The sequence below is a fragment of the Chenopodium quinoa genome, unplaced genomic scaffold, assembly GCF_001683475.1.
Source record: "Chenopodium quinoa cultivar QQ74 unplaced genomic scaffold, ASM168347v1, whole genome shotgun sequence".
Taxonomy (NCBI): Eukaryota; Viridiplantae; Streptophyta; class Magnoliopsida; order Caryophyllales; family Amaranthaceae; genus Chenopodium; species Chenopodium quinoa.
In genome coordinates this window covers 323197-337035 of record NW_018742931.1, presented here as the reverse complement: position 1 = coordinate 337035, position 13839 = coordinate 323197, and the positions used below count along the sequence as shown (strand labels likewise).

The 13839-nt window shown below is 36.7% G+C and overlaps 1 protein-coding gene across 1 annotated transcript; it reads left to right on the top strand.

The window, feature by feature from the left end:
* Nucleotides 1-10098: 10098 nt before the first annotated feature.
* LOC110728378 (beta-fructofuranosidase, cell wall isozyme-like) lies at nucleotides 10099-12999 on the top strand. The gene is made up of 7 exons (XM_021908026.1): nucleotides 10099-10299; nucleotides 10469-10477; nucleotides 10567-11426; nucleotides 11740-11898; nucleotides 11992-12230; nucleotides 12326-12416; nucleotides 12498-12999. The coding sequence occupies exons 1-7, from the start codon at nucleotides 10143-10145 to the stop codon at nucleotides 12711-12713; spliced, it is 1731 nt and encodes a 576-aa protein (XP_021763718.1). The 5' UTR covers nucleotides 10099-10142; the 3' UTR covers nucleotides 12714-12999.
* The last annotated feature ends 840 nt before the right edge of the window (nucleotides 13000-13839 follow it).

Genomic DNA, 13839 nt, shown 5'->3' with positions numbered 1-13839 from the left:
CCATAGTACACCCCGCCTTTAGACTATCCCAGCGCCTAATAGCTAATACTATTTTTGCTAGGGGAGATAGTTCGGGTGTAGTTTCTAACCATGAGTTGCTTTTTCTTTGGCACTTGTGTGAGGGTGACGAAAGGTTGAATTTAGGGGCTTGGCTTGTAGACCACCTAGATGGCGTATCCTCGGGGAGTGGAGTGATAACAATTGGGGGGATGATAACTATTATTGCTGCTTTTCTTGATCTTAATTTTGCAGATTTGGAGATCATTCCCGGACCAATGACGCTTGACATCCGCTCCCTCAAGGCTATGCATTGGTTGGAGGAAGATGAAGGGGGTAGGACCTACACATGGATGGTAAGTAGGAGCCCCTATGCAACTTTGCCAAATCCGGAAGCCACGGTTATTTACGACCCCGAGAATTGGGTCTTTGAGCCGGATTTTGAGTGGATTCCGGGTGGAGAAGATGACCAAGCCCAAGGCGGTGAGGAATAATTTCAACAACAACAACAACAACAACAACATCATCAACAATTTCAACGACATCAACATCATCAACAATTTCAGCAACAACAATTTCATCAACAACACGAGTTCCAACAAAGGGACTAAGAGGGTTACCAAGATCAAGGTGTGGGTGAAAACAACCCATACCTCTCTTTTGAGCAGCAAGTAGCCAACATGAATGCGAATTTTGCCCGCATGACCACCGAATTTGAGACCTTAAGGAAATCAAACGAAGACATGAGGACTTCTTTTGACAATATGAGAACAAGTTTCGAAAGTCTCATATCGGAGTTGGGCGATTTCCGCAATGTGTACCGGCATCTCTACCCCGGGGGCTCAAGCTCCCAAGGGGGCCCGAACCAATGAGTTAGTCCCTTCCTCCCCTTCTCTCTTTGTGCTTGCATTGCTTTAACATTGGGGACAATGTTCATGATAGCTTGGGGGAGTGTTCTCTTATGTGTCATTGGTTCATGTTGTGTTCTCGTGTTAGCCTAATGTTGATTTTGCATGATTGTTGTTCCCTTTTCCCTAAAATCCAAATCCTTAAAATCCAAATTTGCTCCCTTTGAAATCCAATATCCTAAATCCAAATTTCTTATCTTGTGAATACCTCCCCTTTCTTCTTATTTAGATGTATAGTATTTTTATTTTTATGCTTAGTTTAGCCTAATGCTGTAATTTTTCATTACTTGCTCAAAAAAAAAAAAAAAAAAAAATTGAAAAACAAAAAAGTATTGAAAAATGAAAAATTGCCCAAGGATGAAACTCAAATGATGACGCTAATATGGTTTGCTTGCTTGACTCTTGAGTGATGAGTAAAAGTTCTTTTAGAAGGGTGTATGCAAGAGTTGGGGTCATTTAGAGGTCTATTAATCCTGGTTGCATTAGTGTATATGAAATGAAAGCCGATGAATGCTCAATTGCACGTCTAGCATAGGATATTGTCAAATTTGCCCAAAGTAGGATATGTTTGAATCAAATTGCGGTCCCTTGTGCCTTTAATGTGCTTCCTCTCCTCCCCGAAACGAAACTCTATTAGGGAATTAGCTCTACTTGTAATATGTGTAATAAGTGGCATAATAAGTCACACATTTCGAATAAAGAAAGAGTCGCTCACAGTTAAAAGAGGCGAGGGAAATAATGTTAATATATATATATATATATACATACATATATATATATACATATATACATATATACATGTATATATATATATACATATATACATATATACATATATACATACATATATATATATACATACATATATATATATATACATATATATATACATATATATATATATATATATATATATATACATGTATATATATATACATATATATATATATACATATATATATATATATATACATATATATATATATATATATATATATATATATATAGAAAAGAAGGGAGAACAAAAACTCCCCCAAAATTCTCAAAATTTTGATTTTCTTTTCTTTAGAGGTCAACTTGTGGATGCCTCCCACACATTGTCGAATATGTTGTTTATTGTTTCTTGTGAAATTCCCGAGTTAGAGTGTAATTAAGGGGCCTTGGGTGTGCATTTTGGGAGGTGGACTAGCATTTTGAGATTTTATAACCGAAAGAGGGCTTGTTACAACTTTGGAATATCTAGATGTGCTCTAATGAACTAGTAAAAGGTCTAAAGAAGTATCCTAGTGCAACCTTGCTTAGCCCTCCTCTCTACCCCCAACTCATGTGTACATTGGTATGATTGGTAATTCTTGAAAGTTGTTCACTTGTCTTGCTTGTGTCTCATATCCAGATGAGTTGACTTGGGCGAAAATTAAAACTGTGTGATTTTTGTCGATGTGTTGTGGATTGTGTGAGTTGTGGGTAAGCTCATTGGAAACCCTCACGAGATAAAAACTCGTCCTCTAAGGCGACTTAGAGGTTTAAATTGCTTCTCACTTGTGCTAAAAGTGATGATGGTTGTCACCATGCGGATTTGTGTATTCATGCTTCCTCCTTGTTGCCTCTCTTTGGATTGATGTTAGCAAGTTGCTTCCCTCCTTTGGTTCGACATGTTTGTTTTGCTCGAGGACGAGCAAAAGCTTAGCTTGGGGGGATTTGATAACTTGCTATTTGATATGATTTTAGGGTGTTTTTGAACCTAGTTTATTTGATAAAATTGGTGTTTTGGTTCACTTTTGCTCTATTATTATGCAATTTTTATGTATCCTATGCTTCACGGGTTGTTAGTGTTTTTGTTGAGGTTCTAGGTTCAAGGACGACCAAATGAAGCCCATGGATACAAAACCGAGATTAGAAGCAAGAAGATGGTAGAAAGAAGCCAAGGAAAGGAGCAATACAGAAGAAAAGATGGAAAAAAGGGCTTAGAACCTGCACGGCCGTGCCAGACCTTGCACGTCCGTGCAGGAGGTTCCAGAAAGTTTCAACATTCTGCCAAGGCCTGCACGGCCGTGCTTAATTTGGCACGTCCGTGCAGAAGAGACTGCACGGCCGTGCCAGACCTTGCACGTCCGTGCAGGAGTGCTCCAGAAACTTAGAACATTCTGCCAAGGCCTGCACGACCGTGCTTAATTTGGCACGTCCGTGCATATGTAGCTGCACGTCTGTGCCAATATCTGCACGACCGTGCGGACCTGCTCGATTCTTGGCAGTAAGTTCTGCCTCATTTCTGACCCTTTTGCACGTCCGTGTCAAACCTGGCACGTCCGTGCAGACCTGCAGTCAAGCCCGATTCTTGTTTTCTCCGTCCTTTTTATTTGGGGGTCCTATAAATACCCCCTTTCGGCTCATTTGTACGAACAAGCAAGGTTTTTAGAGCTTTCTCTTAGTTTTGTAGTCTTAGAACATAAAATTCTCAAATCATTAGTTAGTTCTCAATTATTAGCTTTGAAATATTCAAATTCAACCATTGTAGAAGACAAGTTCCACCATTGTTGCTCACCTTGAAGCTTCATAGTAACCATTTCTTACTCATCTTTTCTACTTCTCTTTACTTTGTTGTTAATTATTTGCTAGTTCTTGCATGTTTAGATTGTTAATTAGCTTAATCCTTAGTTTGAACTTGTTCATGAATTGCTTGAAGTCTTTAATTGCTTTAATCTCCATGGATTGTGAGTAGTCCAATTTCTAGGGTTTGGGCAAAACCCTCAATGTAGTCACTAATTACTTGTTGCATGTGCTAATTTGGTTGTTGTGGGATGTTAATTAGTTGAGCTTAAGTGGTTTAATTGCTTAGTTCTTGTATATGGCCATTGCTAGAACTATTTATCCAAGCTTCCTCAACGAAGGATCGAGAGATGATTTTGAGTTAGCTCCCTTATGCTTGATTGACCCGAAATGCCATGAGAATAGGAATTACCGGTCAAGGTAATGTTTATGTCATCGTGATTATGCTTTAACACTTGTTTTATGCCATGTAACCACGAGAGTAGGTTGTATATATGATTCAAGTAATCCCTCTAGCTTGAGAGAGTAGTTGGGTGCCTTAGATGACTTCCCCTAATTTATCCCATTAATTTACCTTGATTGTTGCATGCTAATTGTGATTTGTGATGAAATTGAGTGGTATAACCCAAGCCCTAGATTCCTCTAAATATTGTTAATCTCCTCTTAGTTTTAGTTAAATTGAATTAGTAGAAGTTACTCAAAACCAACCCAATTTCGACTTCATTTAGCTTATTTAAACGATAGTACTCGGTGGTTGATTCAACGCCTCTCTTGGATTCGACCTTTTCTTACCCTTGCTACTAGTTAGTGAGACCAAGATAGGAATTATTATCTTTGGTAGGCTCGACGACGGCCTATCAATCAACAACAACCACCAACACCGCACAACAACGGCGCAACAAAAGCCTCCGTCGCAACAACACGGTTTTATTTTCTTAGATTATAGATCTAGCCTTTTTTTTTTTCCTTTTAAATTCTTATTTTAGTTAATTATTGATGTCATTGTAATGTTAATGTATAAATTTTGTTTAATAATTGTATAATTATATATTTCTTTTAATTAATTTGGGTAATTTTCGTTGTTTTTTTATGTAATTTTCGTTTTTTTTTGGAATTTTTTTTCTTTTTTGTTAAATTCTGGTGGTGTTTCGATTTTTGTGTGGTATTTTTTCGGTTTTATTGTGTTAATTTCCGTATTTTTGGGCTCATTTGTGTTTTTTGGGGTTAATTTTTGACTTTTTGTGGTTAAATTTTGGTGAGGTGGTGTCGGTGGTGGTGTGTGAAGGTGGGATAGGGGTTGATGTGGGTGGTTTCAATGGTGGTTGTTGGTGAATCAAGGTTAGGGGCTGGTGTGGGTGGTTTCGGTGGTTGTGCGTGGGTGGTTCCGGTGGTGATGCGTGGTTGGTGAATCTGGGTTAGGCTTTGGTGGTGGTGGGTGGTGGCTAAGGGTTAAGGAGGAGGGTAGTGGTGGATGAGTAAGGGTAAGGGGTAGATGTGGCGGTGGGTGGATGAGGGTGGTTGGGGCTGGTGGGGGTGGTGCCTGTTTTTTTTTTTTTGCAGGAGTTTCCGACGGAATTTTCGTCGGAATTTTCCGGCAGATTTGAATTCCGTCGGAAATTTCCATCGGACTTTCCGGTACCGGAAAACCTCGTCCGACGAAAAAATTCCGACAAACGGTCTTCCGACAACACGTTCCGACGGAAATTCCGTCGAAACAGTGTTTTCCAACGAAATTCAAGGTATTTCCGACGGAATTTTTCCGTCGGAAATGACCTGTTTTCTAGTAGTGTGGTTGAATTTTGGTCCAAATCGTTCCCAAAACTTGGGGAGTTGTTTGTTTTTGTGATTTCAAGGCATGTCCACCAAAAAAATACCTATAATATGCATGTTATGAGAAAGAAATGGTTCATTTGGTAAGAAATGTAGAATTAATAGGCAAAGAATAGGTCATATACAGGTCTATTGGTTGAATTTTGGTCCAAATCGTTCCCAAAACTTGGAGAGTTGGTTGTTTTTGTGATTTCAAGGCATGTCCACCTAAAACTACCTATAATATGCATGTTATGAGAAATAAATGCTTCATTTGGTTAGAAATGTAGAAAATAGGCAAAGAATAGGTCATATAGGGGTCTATTGGTTGAATTTTGGTCCAAACCGTTCCCAAAACTTGGGGAGTTGGTTGTTTTTGTGATTTCAAGGCATTTACACCTAAAACTACCTATAATATGCATGTTATGAGAAAGAAATGCTTCATTTGGTTAGAAATGTAGAAAATAGGCAAAGAATAGGTCATATAGGGTTCTATTGGTTGAATTTTGGTCCAAATCGTTCCCAAAACTTGGGAAGTTGGTTTTTTTTTTGTGATTTCAAGGCATGTAAGTCTAAAACTACCTATAATAGACATGTTATGACAAAGAAATGGTTCATTTGGTAAGAAATGTAGAAAATAGGCAAAGAATAGGTCATACAGGGGTCTATTGGTTGAATTTTGGTCCAAATCATTCCTAAAAATTGGGGAGTTGGTTTTTTTTTTGTGATTTCGAGGCATGTACGTCTAAAACTACCTATAATAGACATGTTATGACAAAGAAATGGTTCATTTGGTAAGAAATGTAGTAAATAGGCAAAGAATAGGTCATATAGGCCTCAATTTGTTCTATTTTGGTCCAAATCGTTCCCAAAACTTAGGGAGTTGGTTTTTTTTTTTTTTTTTTTTTTTTTTTTGTGATTTCAAGGCTTGTACACCTAAAATTACCTATAATAGACATGTTATGAGAAAGAAATGGTTCATTTGGTAAGAAATGTAGATAATGGGCAAAGAATAGGTCATATAGGCCTTACTTTGTTCTATTTTGTTTAGAAAGCTGATTTTAACTTACATCTGTGTGCACCTTTTCATATGTGTATCTTGTAGGAGGCCTACCAGAAGAAAGTTGAAGAAGCAAGCACCCAAGGGATTCGGAAGAGCCCAAATGAGTTGTACTGGGAAACTGTAGGTGGTCGGAACAAGAAGGGTCGTGTGAAGGGATTTGGCCAAGGTGCAGAGCTGTATTATGGCAACAGGAAGGGTTCAGGTTCGAAGTCTTCCCAGCACTACAAGCCTTCCTTTCTTTCCCAGATGCAGGATCAGGTGGAACAGAGGGTGGAGCAGAGGGTGGAGGAGAGGGTGCAAGCTATGCGGAGTGAAATGGAAGTCGAGATGGAGGCTCGATTGGCCGAAATAGAAAGGAGAAACCAAGAGAGGTATGAAGAGATGATGCGTCGATTCTCCAGCAACGACCCATGTTCCAACATTCCACATCAGCGTCGAGACCCCACGAACGACCCGGGTAGCGGTGGTGCAGGGCAAGGTACTCCGGCTATAGCTTAGAATTTGTGTATATAGTATGTACATGTATTTAGATTTAGATTGTGTTGTATAGTTGCACACAATGTATATATTATTATAAATAAATATATAAAAATATTTTCGTAATTAAATCATAAATTCAAATTTATCTTAAATTAGGTGCAGGATATATAGGCGACGAAATCCAAATTAAATCGTTTAATTTGCAAAATAAACAGGGCTAATTCCGACGGAAAAATCCGTCGAAAGCTCTTACTTTCCGATGGAATTTTTCGTCGGAATCTTCTCCTCTTCCGACGGATTTTTTCGTCGAAATCTCCCCCCTTCCGACAGAATTTTTCGTCGGAATCTCCCCACTTCCGACGGAATTTACCGTCGGAACATGTCTTTTCCGACGGAAAATTCCGTCGGAAGGGGCGAGATTCCGACGAAAAATTCCGTCAGAAACGTTTTCGTCAGAAAATGGCGACGAAATCCCGTTTAAAGTCAAAATCCAGCTCTGACAGAATGGATTCCGTCGGAAAAGTGGCTTCCGACGGATTTTCCCTCGGAAAACGTCCAATTTCCTACGAAGGGTATTGCGACAGACCGATTCTGACGGAATTCCGTCGGAAGGCCGTTTTCCGACGGATTTTTCGATGTTTCCGACGGAAAAATTCCGTCGGAGTCCAGCTGTTTTCTTGTAGTGTTAGAACTTATTTTGATCTAATCTTATTTTTTTTGAAATAATTGAAAACAAAATAAACTAAACAGTGTCTATATCATTTTAATAAGAAATATTAAATTGAAATTAAGGGTGTATTCTACTCAACAATAGTTTGAGTCTTGTAGCATATACAGAACCGTCTCTTCTCTTTTAGAGGTGATCAATGGGCGGGCCGGGCCATGGTCAAAAAAGATTTGCCCATTCAATGGGCCGAACCAAGCCAAACTTCGGGCCGGAGAATGTGTGCCCAAACCCGCCCAAATTAGGCGGGTCGTGCGGGCTTTTCGGGCCGTGCCAAAAAACAACTAAAATTGCATAAAATCGCTTTCCAAGCCCGCCTAATTTTTTTTTAAAATCAGGCCGGAAAAAACTAGCTAAAGCCCGCCCAAAATTGGGCCGGGTCAGGCCAGGCTAGCGTGCCAGGCTCAACTTGATCAAGTCTACTCTCTTTTGCTTCTATTTGGGCCTAGCCCAATTAATATAGCCCAAATAACGAAAATACTCCTCTATAATCCAGCTCATCATCCTTAATCATCCCCATTAATCACTCTAAAGTAAAGATTTATCCCTAATCTGTCCAAGAAAGTACAACTTTGTTACATAAAAGTACATCTAAAAATAGCAAGCTAATGATGAATGACGGGTAACTTTTCAAATCTCTCTTTCTAGCTCTCTACTTTCTCTCTCTAGAAAGTACATTACTGGCTTATTGAGAGGCGTTCCTGGGTCAACTCTCGGAGAAACTCATCACTCTTTTTCTCTTGTAGGCTCAGCTCTCAGACATCATCGTGACAAGGCAGACCTTCAAGTACCTTTGGAAAATTTATTTTTGAGTACAAGTTACCTCGAAAAACCCTTTGCTCCTTGTGGAGGACTTTCAAAACCAACCTCCTTATGGAGTTATAGATGAGTTCTCCCTTTCAAAATATATGAAGTAGATTTCTCCATTAAATAGCATTGGAAGATCAAAGATGAAATGTAAAATAGCCTTATAGCCATGCCATCTCTCTAACTTTGTTGCTTCTCCAACTTGTATACGCTATATGATGAGCCGAAAGGTTAGTCATCGAAACATTGCTAGTATTAATCTTAATTAAGTCTTAATTGCATGTGATGATATGAAACATTGCTTCTTGAATTAGAAAGATTAAATACCACAGTTCTCAATAACTTTCTATATTTATATACTTTTTAGAATAATTAAATTAATCAGTATGTACTGACATTGCTCTTCTCCATATCTTTTTGGATGTATACATTTCTTTTAATGGAAAATGTCAATAAGGACAAATCTTGACTATAGTTTTCAATTGATCTTAGTTTGTTATGCACACTTCCAAATTGCTAATTAAAAACAAATTGTTTATTGCATTATCTTACAAAAGCTTTTGGTAGATCCGATTTACATTAATTTTATTATATATCGGCGTTGGTAATTGTTAACCGATTGGGAGTAACTTTTAACCATATTTAGGGTAACCATAATATGCTGCTCCGTATAATAATTTTATTATAAATGGAAATAAGATAATTTCTTAAGGATCAATTTTTATAATGAGGGTTAACTTTTTTTTTTTTTTTTTTTTTTGACGGGCCTAATGAGGGTTACTTTTATGTTATGAGTAATTCTTACGGTGCAAATTTCTTTGGAAGAGAGTAATTTATCATCTAAAAAATAGGTACTCCTAATTTTATTTTGTATAAAAGCAATTGTCGATTATATTAAGATATATTTTACAAGTATTTTATAATATTTCTACTAGTGGAAATTAAACTGAAGATTTAAGGGTTCGTTTGGTATCGTTGTGGTTTTCTTTTTTTAGTTTTTTATTTTTCGAAACTATATGATTTATATATGTCATTTAATAAATAAAAAATGAGTCAAACTTATTAAAACATGATAATTTTGAAAACCGACAATAAAATCGTGGAAACACCTTTTTATTGTTTCATGTTTTTGATTTTTTGTTCTAAAAAAATAAGAAAACTGAAAGGAAAAAAAAAAAAAAAAAACGATGCCAAACAAGCTCTAAGTTCTTTAATATTTTTGGTCTTTTCAACTAATCAAGGAATATTTTTATCATCCTACATCAGTATTTTGCAGATCTAGGTTCTTATAAGATTTGATATACTCCGTATATAACATAATTAACATTACAACAATGAAATATTCAGTGCATTTTAAATATTCAATGTATTACATGTTTTACAACATTTACAAGTTAAAACATCCTGCAGAAATGAATCACAATATAAAAATAATGATAATAAATCTTAGGAAAAGATAAAAGGCCCTATATTTAAGGCTTGAACAGCTCAATGCCATAAGATAGGTATAATGTTAAGCAAGTATCTTAATTTAGAATGTAAATAATCTGAAGATAATTATAATTGAACTAGTCGTCGTGACTCGTGAGACTGAGGCAGATGTGCTCATTTCCAGAAAATTGGTTAATTATATAATTCTATATTTTCTGTATCTATCAAGTACTACTCTAAGAATATTTTATCTCTAAATGTATATTAAACGCAACAAGTTTGACTTAATTAATCTGAACTACTCTAAGAATTGACAAATAATACAGTTGGTAACCATTTATGCTCGTAACTGTGTTGTTTGAATGTACATAATAACATGGCAATGCCTGTTATTTTGGCTGTATTTTTGTGCTTTGCTGCAGTTTCTGGTGGAGTTCAGACTACCGGCGTCAGTCTGAATGAGGCGTCTGCAGGTACGAAGCAGCCTTACAGGACAGCCTACCACTTTCAACCTCAAAAGAATTGGATGAATGGTGAGCCTTGATCAATCTGAACTTCATTTTAAGTTACTGTTAAAATGTTGTTTTGAATGATTATGCTATTTGTCTGCAGTCAAATTGATGCTTATTACTGTTTTTCCTATGACTTTTTATGTATGTAATTGATGGCGGGATTATTGAATCGCGGCTAATGAACTCACAGATCCTAATGGTATGTCATGTCCTCTTTTGGCTGTTAATTCTTCACAAAGTGGTATTTAAAAGAACGTGTGTAATTCGTGTAAAATTTGCCTATGACAGGACCATTATACTATAAGGGTGTTTATCATCTGTTCTATCAGTATAATCCTTACTCTGCAATATGGGGAAACATGACATGGGGTCATTCAATATCACATGATCTAGTCAACTGGATTCATCTTGAACATGCCCTTAATCCAACCGAGCCTTATGAATTAGGCGGCTGCTACTCTGGATCAGTCACCATGCTCCCAGGAGGAAGACCTGTCATTTTCTATACTGGTGCAGACACTCAGAATTTCCAGTCACAGAATTTGGCATTCCCCAAGGACCCCTCTGATCCCCATCTCAGCGAATGGGTCAAGTCGCCTCATAATCCTGTGATTGCTGCAACAGATGGTGACATTGACCCTAGCAATTTCAGAGATCCTACAACAGCTTGGCAGGCTGCTGATGGTACATGGCAAGTACTTATAGGCGGAAAGATAGATGGCCGAGGAATGGCATTTTTGTACCAGAGTAAAGATTTTGTAAATTGGACTAAAAGTGAGAAGCCTCTTCACTCATCAGCAAAAACCGGAATGTGGGAGTGTCCGGATTTCTATCCTGTGACCATCAATAGTAAAGATGGAGCAGAAAACTATCTTATGAAGGAAAACACTAAATTTATTCTTAAGGCAAGTTTTCTTGATCATGATCACTATGTACTAGGATTTTATAAGGCCGAAACAAATGAATTCGAGGTAGACACAACTGACTTCATGGAAGGTAATACTGATTGGAGATATGATTATGGAAGCAAATATTATGCTTCCAAGACATTTTTCGATGGTGAGAAAAGACGACGAATATTGTGGGCGTGGATATTGGAGGCTGATGGCAGAGCAAATGACAAGAAAAAAGGATGGTCAGGACTTCAGGTAATACTCATTACATAGACAATCATGAAGTTATTGTTTAACATTGCATGGTTCACTGATAAAATGCTGCCTCCTCTGCTTCATATTACAATTATGAGTTCATGATAATCTTTTCTTGACGAATTAGGTTCTTTGTTTCACTTTAAGTTTTTGCTTTGATGTTCTTCGTCGTAAATGAACATGAAAAACAAAGTTTTTATGAAAATGTGAAAAAGAGTAACTGATTAAGCGAAATCACTAAACAAGAACACAAATCATTTGCTGTCATTCTACTTTCAGTACATGTAAAAATGAGGCTATTCTTAATGTGCAGTCTTTACCCCGAGTAGTATGGCTTAGTACTAGTGGAAAGCAATTAATGCAGTGGCCTATCCAAGAGATTGAAAGTCTTCGTAAGGATAAAGTAGAAATACAAGGCAAAGAACTCGAGAGTGGATCATTGGTTGAGGTCGATGGCATCACAGCAGCACAGGTAGTCATATTGCAAACTGCCACAACAAAATTTATAATTTCTTAATGAAATTCTTTTCAACAACTTTGTAACCTTTTTCCTTTGCAATGGAAGGCTGATGTAGAAGTCTTATTCGAGCTGCCAAAGTTAGAAGATATCGAGCAGATGGAACCTAGTTGGATTGATCCACAGCTGCTCTGTGCTCAGAAAAATGCAGCAGAAGAAGGCACATTAGGACCATTTGGCTTGCGAGTTTTGGCATCCAAAAACTTGACAGAAGAAACTGTAATTTTCTTCAGGGTGTTCAAGAGTCATAGTAGGCATATAGTCCTGATGTGTAACGATTTAAGCAGGTCGATTTCAACAATCAGACAACTCTAATTCCTTGCATAATCTTTTGAAATACTCTGTTTTTTTATCATACAGTATATAATTGCACCTGTTACAGATCCTCCTTGAGTAAAGAGGTTGATAAAACTAGCTTTGGAACTTTCGTTGACATCGATTCCCTTCAGGAGAACATTTCACTTAGAACTTTGGTAAGTAGTGTACTAAAATTTCTGCACATTTCGAATCTCCAAATAAGTAACTCATATTTCCTATGTTATTCTGTTTTATAGATCGACCATTCAATTGTGGAGAGTTTTGGAGGGGAAGGAACGGCGTGCATCACAGCAAGGGTCTACCCGACTATAGCCGTTGACAAGGAAGCAAGATTGTTTGTGTTCAACAAAGGAAGCCTTAGCATAAAAATCTCAAAGCTGAATGCTTGGAGCATGAAAGAGGCCAAGAGAGTTCCCTTCATGAAAAGACGAAAACCCGGCCGCCTTGTCTAACATTAACATTCTACCATGTAGCTTAGGAAAACACAAGTATCCAAGCCTGCAAATGATCATACAACTTGGTTTTGTGGAATTCTTATTTGTTGTGAAACTCTTTCTTAATTAACCACTTGTATTTCTTTCCCATTCTCATATTGATACCGAAATTCGGATGCACAAAACTCTATATTGTAGGCTTCAACTTTCATGTTTAAGACTTTAAGGTCTAATTATATTCGATCACAAGTTGTATAAAAATATTGTTGATCAAATTTTGAAATAATATATCAGCTAATTGTCGTATGCAAAAAAGGTACACTAAGATAAATGATCATATGTTACAGTAGGATCCGCAACCCTGATGATTTGAGTTTAAACCAAACTCGACCCAAACCCGAAAATAACCCAAACTTGATTCAACCAGATGAAAGCCGCCAAAAGTGGTTTAAAGGGTAATTACATAAAAACCTTTTTTTTTATTAAACTTGGCAAAACTTCTTTACTTTATTTTATTTTCTTTCCATTTTTTTTTTACTTTTTTACCCTTCCTCCTGTTTTTTTTTTTTTTTTTTGTCACGTTTTTCTATTCTTCTCCCCCTTCTTGTTTTTGGTGCATCACCAATTCACCATCTCTTGCCGCCATAGGTTAGTTGCTTCTCCTTTTTCTCTCTTTTGTTTTAGTTTATGTAGTTATTATTATTGATAATTACAAGTTAGATTTGAAAACCTTAAAATTCAACATTTTATACATTTGGAAATTATTTCATGAATCTAAAAGTATATTTTCAAATTTAATAACATAACAAGAGTATCAATTTTAAAATTTCAGATTTGTTTATATACTCTTTACTCTATGTTGATTTTAGCATAATGTGGTTTTTAGGGGTTTAAAGTATAAAAACTATCAGGGTTTATGTACATAATACTTGACGAAATTAAAGATTGTATTTTTAAGGGTTTTAGGGGAGTTTTAAACAGAATTTTATTTAGAAGCTAATATTCCGTATTAATTGGTTTTATTATAATTGTAGGAAAAGAATACTCCTTAAATTAGGTGATTTCTTGTTAAGAAAATTGGAAGAAAGAAGGGTTTACACAAGGTACGTACTAAACTACTAGTTATCGAACTTACCAAAAAAAA

Excerpts from the sequence above, each read along its gene's own strand:
- LOC110728378 (XM_021908026.1), top strand. The coding sequence starts at position 10,143 with ATGGCAATGCCTGTTATTTTGGCTGTATTTTTGTGCTTTGCTGCAGTT. Across the intron at positions 11,427-11,739 it reads AAGGATGGTCAGGACTTCAG|TCTTTACCCCGAGTAGTATG; the intron begins GTAATACTCATT and ends CTTAATGTGCAG. Across the intron at positions 11,899-11,991 it reads ATGGCATCACAGCAGCACAG|GCTGATGTAGAAGTCTTATT; the intron begins GTAGTCATATTG and ends TTGCAATGGAAG.